Source organism: Labeo rohita, chromosome 9, assembly GCF_022985175.1.
Source record: "Labeo rohita strain BAU-BD-2019 chromosome 9, IGBB_LRoh.1.0, whole genome shotgun sequence".
Lineage (NCBI taxonomy): Eukaryota > Metazoa > Chordata > Actinopteri > Cypriniformes > Cyprinidae > Labeo > Labeo rohita.
The window spans coordinates 32,131,936-32,142,558 of NC_066877.1; the positions used below are offsets into that span (position 1 = coordinate 32,131,936).

General features: G+C 32.6%; 1 protein-coding gene across 1 annotated transcript; it reads right to left on the bottom strand.

Moving 5' to 3' along the window:
* Window positions 1-222: 222 nt before the first annotated feature.
* klhl23 (kelch-like family member 23) lies at window positions 223-7,957 on the bottom strand. The gene is made up of 4 exons (XM_051119902.1): window positions 7,445-7,957; window positions 3,896-5,113; window positions 1,716-1,868; window positions 223-1,566 (listed from the first exon to the last, which is right to left on the bottom strand). The coding sequence occupies exons 2-4, from the start codon at window positions 5,106-5,108 to the stop codon at window positions 1,256-1,258; spliced, it is 1,677 nt and encodes a 558-aa protein (XP_050975859.1). The 5' UTR covers window positions 5,109-5,113; window positions 7,445-7,957; the 3' UTR covers window positions 223-1,255.
* Between the last annotated feature and the right edge of the window lie 2,666 nt (window positions 7,958-10,623).

A 10,623-nucleotide genomic window follows, 5' to 3' on the forward strand; every position in this document is an offset into this window, starting at 1 on the left:
TTATACTGGATAGCATATTCTGCCATTATTTTGAAAATAATATTTTCTCATTGTCATGTAATCAGTGACAATGTTTAGTGACAATATTATAATTTTGTATTTAGTTTAATTTACAATATGCATTTAAAATAGAAATAATCCTGTATTTTGTCATTTCAGTTTTAATGAAATGCTGCAGATTTTGAGTTTGGTGTCTATTCATTTGTATGAGCTAAAGTGCACTTTTAAAGATTTTAATTTTTTTTTTTTTTTTTTAAAGAATTCTCTTTTTTCACAAACCCTGCATTTATTTGATTCAAAATACAGCAAAAGCAGTAATATTGTGAAATATTTTTACTATTTAAAATAGCTGCTTTCTATTTGAATGCATTTTAAAATGTAATTTATTCCTGTGATCAAAGCTAAATTTTCAGTGTCACATGACACTGTCAGAAATCATACCAATATGCTGATTTGCTGTTCAAAAACATTTTTCATTATTATTATCAGTATTTAAAACAGTGGAGTACTTTTTTTCTTAGGATTGTTTGAATATAAAGATCCAAAGATCAGTATTTATCTGAAATAAAAATATTTTGTAGCATTATACACTATACCATTCAAAAGCTTATTTAGCAAGGATGCTTTAAATTGATCAAAACTGATAATAAAGACATTTATAATGTTACAAATCTGCTCAGCTATTATTAGAATGATTTCTGAGGGATCATGTGAGTGGAGTAATGATGCTAAAGATTCAGCTTTGAAATCACAGGAATAAATTACATTTTAACATATATTCAAATAGAAAACAGTTACTTTAAATAGTAAAAATATTTCAGAACTTTACTGTTTTTGCTGTGCTTCAGATCAAATAAATCCAGGCTTGGTGAGCAGAAGAAACTTCTTTTATAAACATTACAAATCTTACTGTTCAAAAACGTTTGACTGGTAGTGTACATGACTACAATATTCCGACAATTATTTGGCAGCATAATAGCATATGTAGTCAACATGTTAGCAGCCGGATTTTAAATACATTCACGGTCTGAAAAAAGATAGTATGGAAAGATCCATGGAGAAATCCATACCCGGAAAAGTATGGAATTTTGAAATGGAAAATATGTAGGAACCCTGAATTCATTCGGAAACTTAAGTATTGCCTTTTCACTTTACAACATCTGCGTTAACACTACATCCATGTTTAAATAAATTTTTTCTCAGACTTTTAGACCCCACTGGACATGGCACTACAGACAGTGATTGTGCTGTGATTTCACACGCTGAACACACAAACGCAGCCGTGTGAGCGCGCAGCCGATGGGAGGTTTCCCACAATCTCCCAGCAGTCTATCTCAGGGTCATACCTCTCTATATTCTGCAGATACGTCCCTTTAGAGTATGAATACCCACCTGCTACATAGATGCATCCATTTATAACAGCTGCGCCACACTCCATCCTTCTCTCCTTCATCGCACACATCTGTCTCCACTCATCTCGCTCGGGATCGTAGCAGTCTATGATGGTGGTCTGACCGCCGACCAGATAAAGCTTATTGTTCAAGGAGACCGAGCAAAGGCCGTACTCTGAAAGTAAAGAGGTTTGATGAGTTTTTCAAATCACAAGATGGTGAAGACCAGATAGGCTCATTTCTGTTAGGATACTAAATTATGGTGGTTGTAGTCTAAAGATCTGAATCGTTTAGCTTAACTAATACAAAATGTAGGTGGCTCACCAGGATGTGGACATATCGTTGTGATGCTCCAGTCGTTGATATCTGGCCGGTAAGTCTGAATCTTCTCATAAGTGCAGGTTCCTCTGTATCCATAATGACCTCCAGTCACATAGACTCTGTCGTTCACCACGCAAGCGGTTGCATTTCCCACACCTTTAAGTCAAAATAGAAAGACTTTGATGAACTTACATCAACAGGCATTTTATGTCTTTGATATTTAAAAGTTTTATGTGTAAGACAATACATTTTCCAACTTTTTTTAAAAGCTGAAATTCTGGTGAAGCTCAAGATTTTTTGTGTTTTTGAAAAGTCTTTTATGTGCACCAAGTCTACATTTATTTGATTAAAAATACAATAAAAACAGTAATATTATGAAACATTACTACAATTTCAAATACCTGTTTCCTATTTGGATATATTTTAAAATGTAATTTATTTATGTGATGCAAAACTGAATTTCAGTATCATTACTCCAGTCTTCAGTGTCACATGATCTTCATCAGATTCTAATATGATGATTTCTGATGATTATTATCAATGACAAAAACAGTTGTGCTGCTTAATATTTCTGTGGAAAATGTGATATATATTTTATTAATAGAAAGTTTAAAAGAACAGTATATTTTTCTGCAACATTGTAAATGTCTTTATTGTCACTTTTAATCTATTTATTGCATCCTTGCTAAATAAAAGTATTCATTTCTTTAAAAAAAAGCAAACAAACATTTGAATAATAGGAATGTACACTACCAGTCAAAAGTTTTTGAACAGTAAGATTTGTAATGTTTTTTTTTTTAAAGAAGTCTCTTCTTCTCACCAAGCCTGCATTTATTTGACAGTGAAATTGAGATATTTTTACTGTTTAAAATAGCTGTTTTCTATTTTAATATATTTAAAAATATAATTTATTCTTGTGATCAAAGCTAAATTTTCAGCATCATTACTCCAGTCTTCAGTGTTACATGATCCTTCAAATCATTATTATATGCTGATTTGCTGCTTAAGAAACATGTGCTGCTTAAGGATCTTTTAAGGATCTCATATGGATTACTTGCTGCTTAAATATCATGTGACTGGAGTAATGATGCTAAAAATTCAGCTTTGAAATCACAGGAATAAATTACATTCAAATATATTCAAATAGAAAACAATTATTTAATTATTATTTATCATTTACTGTTTTTGCTGTACTTTGAATCAAATACTTGCAGGCTTGGTGAGCAGAAGAGACGTCTTTAAAAAAAAAAAAACATTACAAATCTTATAAAAAATTTTTTTTTTAAAAAACTTATTGACTCCAATAGAAATGTTCACTACCAGTCAAAAGTTTTTGAACAGTAAGATTTTTAATGTTTTTTTTAAAGAAGTCTGTTCTTGCTCACTAAACCTGCATTTATTTGATCCAAAAACAGCAAAAAATTAAAATATTTTTTACTATTTTAAATAACTGTTTTGAATATAATTAAATGTAAAAATAAAAATAAAATGTAATCTATTCCTGTGATTTCAAAGCTGAATTTTTAGCATCTTACTTCAGTCACATGATCCTTAAGAAGCAAATAATCCTTAAGAGATCCTTAAAAGATCCTTAAAGGAGAAGTCCACTTCCAAAACAAAGATTCACATATAATGTACTCACCACATTGTCATCCAAGATGTTCATGCCTTTCTTTCTTCAGTTGTAAACAAATTATGTTTTTTGAGGAAAACATTTTGGCATTTTTCTCCATATAATGGACTGCTATGGTGCCCCAATTTTGAACTTCCAAAATGCAGTTTAAATGCGGCTTCAAACGATCCCAAATGCGGTTGTGAACAATTCCAGCCGAGAAAGTGGGGTCTTATCTAGCATAACAATCAGTTATTTTCATAGGAATAAATTACATTTTAAAATACATTCAAATAGAAAACAGTGTTTTTGCTGTACTTTGAATCAAATAAATGCAGGCTTGGTGAGCAGAAGAGACTTCTTTAAAAACATTAAAAATATTACTGTTCAAAAACTTTTGACTGGTCAAATTTAAAAATGTTGTGTTTATACTTTTAACTTGTATTTTAACATTATATTATATTGTACTATATAAAAAAAATATACTTCCTGCACCAAAGCCTCTAAAAAGGTCCCAGAACTCCTTCAGGCAACCAATCCGTTGTGTGTAAATAAACTAAAAGTCTCTTACCTTGTATCATATCAGCCACAGGAAACCATCTCTTCTTCAAAGGATCATAAAACTCAGTTTCTCGCGTAGGAGCTCCTGCCGTATATCCACCAATGACGTATATGCATCCACGTAAAGCCACGGAGCAGTGGTAATACCTGGCTGTGATCATGGGACATCCTTCAGTCCATTCATCCGAGTCTGTGTTATAAATCCACACGGTGTCTAAAGCATCAACAGTCTGTGTCCTGTATCCTCCAGTCACGTAGATATCAGGGCCTAGAAGTGCCACGCTATAACTCTCTCGTTCAAAATCAGGCATGTCTTTGCCCTGAACCCACGTGTTGGAAACAGGGTCCCACGTGTGGACTTCACACAATGGATGCCAGTAATATCCACCAATAACATACAAACTGCATGTTAGTTTTTTGCAGCGCTGTGAGAAACCTTTGCTGGGTTTTAAGGAGGTAAGAATCAGAGATCGCAGTTTGCTTTCAGAGCAATGTTTGCGTAGATCCAAAGCGGTTTTGAGGTAAGCATCATCTATTTTGAGACGAATGGAATTGAGAAGCTCTTGAAGGTGATCTATTCGAGAAGCTGCGTCGTGGGCGACCCATTTGACCACCGCGTCCAATAACGTCGCTTCCTTCCACACATTGAGGTTCTCTGTTGATAATATCATCAACAGCTTTTGGAAATCCACTTCTAGGAACTCTTCCTGAAGTGTGAGTTCTTCAAAGCGACTCAGTGTGATCCTCAAAGCCTCACGCTGCAAATCACAACACACGTGAAGCTCGGCGAACGAGTGCATCCCGAGGCAGTTATCCACATCCAGGAGACGAATCAAAAAATTCTCGCATGCCTTCTTAAGCGAGTTAAATTGCAACAGGTCTGCGGCCTCCAGAAGACTTTGGACGTTGTTTTGAGTTATGCTGATCTTTGAAGTGTAGACGTAGCTCACCAAAGCTCCCAGAACCTCTCCGTTTATGCAAGGTAGGTTGATGGTGTCGTTCAAACGTTCTCTCATATCTAAGGTGAACATTACCTTGAAATAGGAGCTGCGGGCAGATAGGACGGCCTTGTGGCAGTGGAAGAGCTGTCCGGACGAGGACTGCAGGGTGATGTCTGTGAACAGACCGCTGCTGTGAAACTCATGAAGAGCTTCCAGCACCTCGGAGGAGTGAGAAGCATCGCAGAACTCATAGGAGTAACCACTTTGAGCTTTTCCTGACATTGCAACTGGAAAAAAAAAAGATTTTCAAATGAGTTTTCAAGAGTCATAACAAAATTAGGTGATCGAAATTATCATCAAGGAAAATTAATTGAAGTTGTAGAAATTTGATAAATTATAATAATTTTTCTATAGAAATCATTCAGCTGTGTAAAACTACAACTTCTAAAATGAATGTGACAACTTGCGCTTTAAGCCACACATTTTAGCCTTTTCTTAATTTCATTATATAGTTGACACTTGTCTTAACGTAGATTAGTGGGTTTTCGCTGAGTTCACTTATTTACCTAACAGATTTTACAAAAAAAGTTTTTTTTACAAAACATTTTTACCAATGGTTTTTACTATACTGATAACATAGATGTCAACATTTAATGGTTCAAATACCCATGTGAGGTCTTTCTTAAAGTTTTTAAAGCATTTTATTTTTTTATTTTTAGTGCATGATTTTCCATAGTCTGGTAAGTACTATTTTCAGGCTTGTCACATCCATACCAGTACATATTCCTCATAAATAGACATATCAAAATGTAAATAAAGTAACAATTATATGTTCTGTGAAGAGCCATCGCATCTCTATTTGTTGGGTATTATTGCGTCTGGTTTGTGCATTTTAATTTGCAGAAATCCTACAAAGTATGTAGTCTCTCAAAAACGGTGTCCTTTTTTGTCACATCCATAACACATGATTATTTAACTTTTTTAACTCATGCATAGACTTATATTTTTATGATGTTTAGACTCTATCAACAAGGGTTTATTAAATTATAAAGAGATGATTTGGTATACTGGTAACGCATGCATTTATATGTCACATTCATAATGCTGGATTTGCCCATTTATCAATTTTAATCTAGCACAAAATGCACAAAATATTATCCTAATATAAGACAATTTTGAACTAGTGTTATTTAGCATCACTGAGATAGTATCGTATCATATCAGCCACAGGAAACCATCTCTTCTTTAAAGGATCATAAAACTCTGTTTTTAATATTTTAAATTTGTTTATTTCCTGTTTTCATTTTAAAGTTTTATATTTTTGGTCAATTTACTTCTGTTTTTTTATTATATACACTACTAGTCAAATGTTTTGGAACAGTAAGATATTTAATGTTTTTTTTAAAGAAGTCTGCTCACCAAGCCTGCATTTATTTGATCCAAGCAGTAATATTGTGAAATATTTTTACTATTTAAAATAACTGCTTCCTATTTAAATGTATTTTAAAATGTAATTTATTCCTGTGATCAAAGCTAAAGTTTCAGCATCATTACTCCAGTCTTTAGTGTCACATGATCCTTCAGAAATCATTCTAATATGCTGATTCAATATTTTTTTTTAATTATTATTATTATTATTAGCAATATTTAAAACAGCTGAGTAAATTTTTTCCAGGATTCTTTTATAAATAGAAAGATCCAAAGATGAGCTTTTATCTGAAATAAAATTTTGTAACATTATACACAACACCATTCAAAAGCTTGGAGTATAAGAAGTTATAGATAAGGCTTTCTGCAACATTCTGGGAACGCCACATTCTTCTTTTTACTTAGCAAGGATGCAAAAGTAATGATAAAGACATTTATAATGTTACAAAAGATTTATATTTCAGATTGATGCTATTCTTCTGAACTTTCTATTCATTAAAGAAACCTTTAAACCATTAAAGAAAAAGTCTACTGTTTTCAGCATAATAATAATAAATGTTTTTAGAGAAGCAAATCAGAATATTAGAATGATTTCTGAAGGATCGTGTGACTGGAGTAAAGGTGCTAAAAACTCTTTGAAATCTCAGAATTAAATTACATTTTAAAATACATTTAAATAGAAAACAGTTATTTTAAATGGTAAACATATTTCAAAATTTTACTGTTTTTTCTGTACTTCGGATTAAACAAACACAGGCTTGTTGCGCAGTAGAGACTTAAAATTAAAAATTAAAACATTAAAAATCTTACTGTTCAAAACCTTTCACCTGGTAGTGCATGTCCATTTATAGTTATGTATTTGTAGTTTTTTTCTATGTATTTTTAGTATGTTATTTTAGTAGTATGTAAAGTGAAAATAAAAATAAGAAACAATGCCTTTGCAACTAAGTTGCAAAAATAAAATAGGTTATTAAATATATATTCAATTTCTGTTTTATGAATTTTATTAACGAAAATGTTTTTAATATACTATAATGACCCTGAATTGAACTAGGTTTTTGCAGCCAACCTTCAAAAACACTACTAATGATGTAAACAAACATTAATGCATTTACCTTCTGCTTCAAACCCAGTTACAGTAACTGATACAGCATTTGTGACAACTAGCCCCAATGTAAAAACAATCTTACCTGACTCGTATAATGACAGATTGACACTCGTCCTTTCTTCAGTTCGCTGGAGAAGTTTTATCCCCAACAGTGCGGCTTGTGCTCGGACAGATCAGACATGTGGCCCCTGAATTTAGCGTCAGCCACTAGAGAATGTCGAGCTCCTATTTTGGTATCTGTGTGGAGCAGGAGACTCGCTGCTGTCACCGGCCACTACTGATTCAACACAGCCGCGTCCTTCAGCCATGTGACCAAAACAGTCATCCCATCTTCATAAAGACATGTTCAAAAAGCAGTTTTGATGTTTCAGTCAACTGAGACGTAATACCAGTTTTCACGTTTCAGTTGTCACGACAGTGTTGAGCGTATAATCCTAATAAGGATTAAAGCCGTTGCATAATAACGCCTGAGGGAAACCGTACCAAGGGCGAACGAACACCAAGAATTAATCCATTCGAAACGCTTCAGCATTTTCTGAACGCAAGAGCGTTTGTTTATAGCTTAGCGACGGTGAATTATTGGTGTGTAGTTGCCATTAAGTCCACAGGGTACATTAAAAGGACAGAAATAACTCACGGTTACCATGGAAACAGTGTGAGGGTCAGTTGATGAAGCGCGCCTTTTCCTGTTTGAGGCGATTTTGAAGTATATTTCTGTGAAGCTCCTTCAAATTAATAATGTTTAAGTGCTAATAAATCAAGTATTTATATAATAATGCATTCTGCAATCTCAAAATATAAACATATGTTAATTCCAACAATGTTTGCTAATGACCGCTAACAAAGTTTGGTTTCTGGAACGTTCTTGGAACATTAGTTTAAGGTCAGAAAAGAAATAACCGTTTGTAAAGGCTCCAGATATTGTCAGCAGTGTTGGGGAGTAACTAGTTACATGTAAAGGAATTACGTAATCTAATTACAAAATAAATGTAATTGTAATTAGTTACAGTTACTGAGAAAAAAAAATGTAATTAAATTACAGTTACTTTTGAAAAATGCCAGTGATTACAAAGGGGATTACATCTGAATTTTTCACACACCCACCCCCACTTACAGATTTAATTGACTTCTTTTAAATTGCATTAACTGCTCTAAAATGAGACACCAGTGTTTCAGGAGTTTAGGACACAGAATAGGACACAAGCTTATTTGATAACTGTTTTATTTCCTATTTGGGTTTATGCATAAACTTTATTTTTTAAGATTGTTTTTCCAAGGCATTGTTAGATGCTAGTGTTTTCTGTCATAACTATGCAAACATTTGATTTCAAACCCAGCATCATAGCTATTAAACTATTTCTTGTTATGATGTTATTTATGTTATGATCTTGTTATGACATATAGCACAACTGCGCTCACGGTGACCTGAGTTCGATTCCCGTCTCGAGGTCCTTTGTCGAACCCGCTCCCCTCTCTCCTCCCAGCTCTTTCCTGTCGTCTCTCTACTGTCCTATCACAATAAAAGGCATAAAAAGCCCAAAAAAATAAGTTAAAAAAAAAATGAATTTGTGGTGGCTGTGCTTTAAATTAAATAATTACACAGCTCAGACTCTTTTGGGGCAACTTAAGTCAGTGCTATATGCTTGATAATTTTTCTTGGTGGAAGCTTTGCGTTTGGTTAGCTAATAAAATATTAAAGCTTAATTCAATATTATGTGGACAATTTCTTAATTCTGTCATACTGGTATCGTGGACTTGCTCTATTGTTTCATACAAACACAGCTGCTGCCATTTTTTTGTTTTTGTTTTTTTTTTGTACATTATAATGGATTATAAGATAACTAATAAACTAGTACCACTACTTATTTATGTGGTGAAATGTTGTGTAAGAAAACTGGTATGACTGCACTGTATCCCTAAAATGTCTAGTTTGAACTTGCCGTTTGCTAGCAACTGATTTCTTCATGGAAGCTTTGCGTTAAAATATTTCAACTCAGATCAGTGTTTCGTGTCTAATAATTTTGACACGGAACATCTAAATAATCTATCAAGCAGCTGTGTAATAAGTGAGATAATGTACATTCAGCCAGTTGTTATTGCAAAATAAAGATGTATATTATCCCTTATTATAATCTTAATTCAAGTGATAAAGGATTTTGAAAGTCTGACAGTAATCAGTGTTGAGTGTCTACTGTAAGGCTAACTCTGCCTGGTTTAAATGTTTCAAAATGATTAACAGTTGAAAATATTAGAAATTTAGAAAAGTAATCAAAAAGTAATTAAAAGTAATAAGTTACATTACTTTAATAAAGTAATTGAAAAGTTACACTACTTATTACATTTTAAATCAAGTAACTTGTAATCTGTAACCTATTACATTTCTAAAGTAACCTTCCCAACACTGATTGTCAGATAAGGCTTTCTGCAACATTCTGGGAACTCCACATTCTTTCCTGGCTGGGATCGTTTGAAGCCGCATTTAAACTGCATTTTGAAAGTTCAAATTTGGGGCACCATAGCAGTACATTATATGGAGAAAAAAGCTACCGAAACCAAAACATGGGATGTTTTGTCAAAAATAAAGTATACTGAATTATCAAATAAGATGTTATGATAGTGTTTGGTTCAATGTATATTCCAACTAATGAATCCTTAACTTTGAAATCAGTATGATCAACATTCTCTAAGCATTTATATGTCACATCCATAATGCTGGATTTGCCCATTTATCAATTTTAATCTACAGCACAAAATTGACAAAATATATCCTAATATAAGACAATTTTGAACCAGTGTTATTTAGCATTGAGACACTATTAAAGTTTTTAATATTTTAATTTTTTTTTTATTTTCTGTTTTCATTTTTAAGTTTTTTTTTTTTTTTTTGGTCAATTTACTTATGTTTTTTTATTATATACACTACTAGTCAAATGTTTTGGAACAGTAAGATATTTAATGTTTTTTAAAAGAAGTCTGCTCACCAAGCCTGCATTTATTTGATCCAAGCAGTAATATTGTGAAATGTTTTTACTATTTAAAATAACTACTTTCTATTTAAATATATTTTAAATTGTAATTTATTCCTGTGATCAAAGCAAAAGTTTCAGCATCATTACTCCAGTCTTCAGTGGCACATGATCCTTTAGAAATCATTCTAATATGCTGATTTAAGAAATATTTTTTTTATTATTATTAGCAATATTTAAAACAGCTGAGTACATTTTTTCCAGGATTTATTTATAAATAGAAAGATCCAAAGAT

Coding starts and splice junctions, on each gene's coding strand:
- klhl23 (XM_051119902.1), bottom strand. CDS start 5,108: ATGTCAGGAAAAGCTCAAAGTGGTTACTCCTATGAGTTCTGCGATGCT. Junction 1,869..3,895: donor TGTGGCTGATATGATACAAG/GTAAGAGACTTT, acceptor TTTGACTTAAAG/GTGTGGGAAATGCAACCGCT. Junction 1,567..1,715: donor AACGATATGTCCACATCCTG/GTGAGCCACCTA, acceptor CTTTACTTTCAG/AGTACGGCCTTTGCTCGGTC.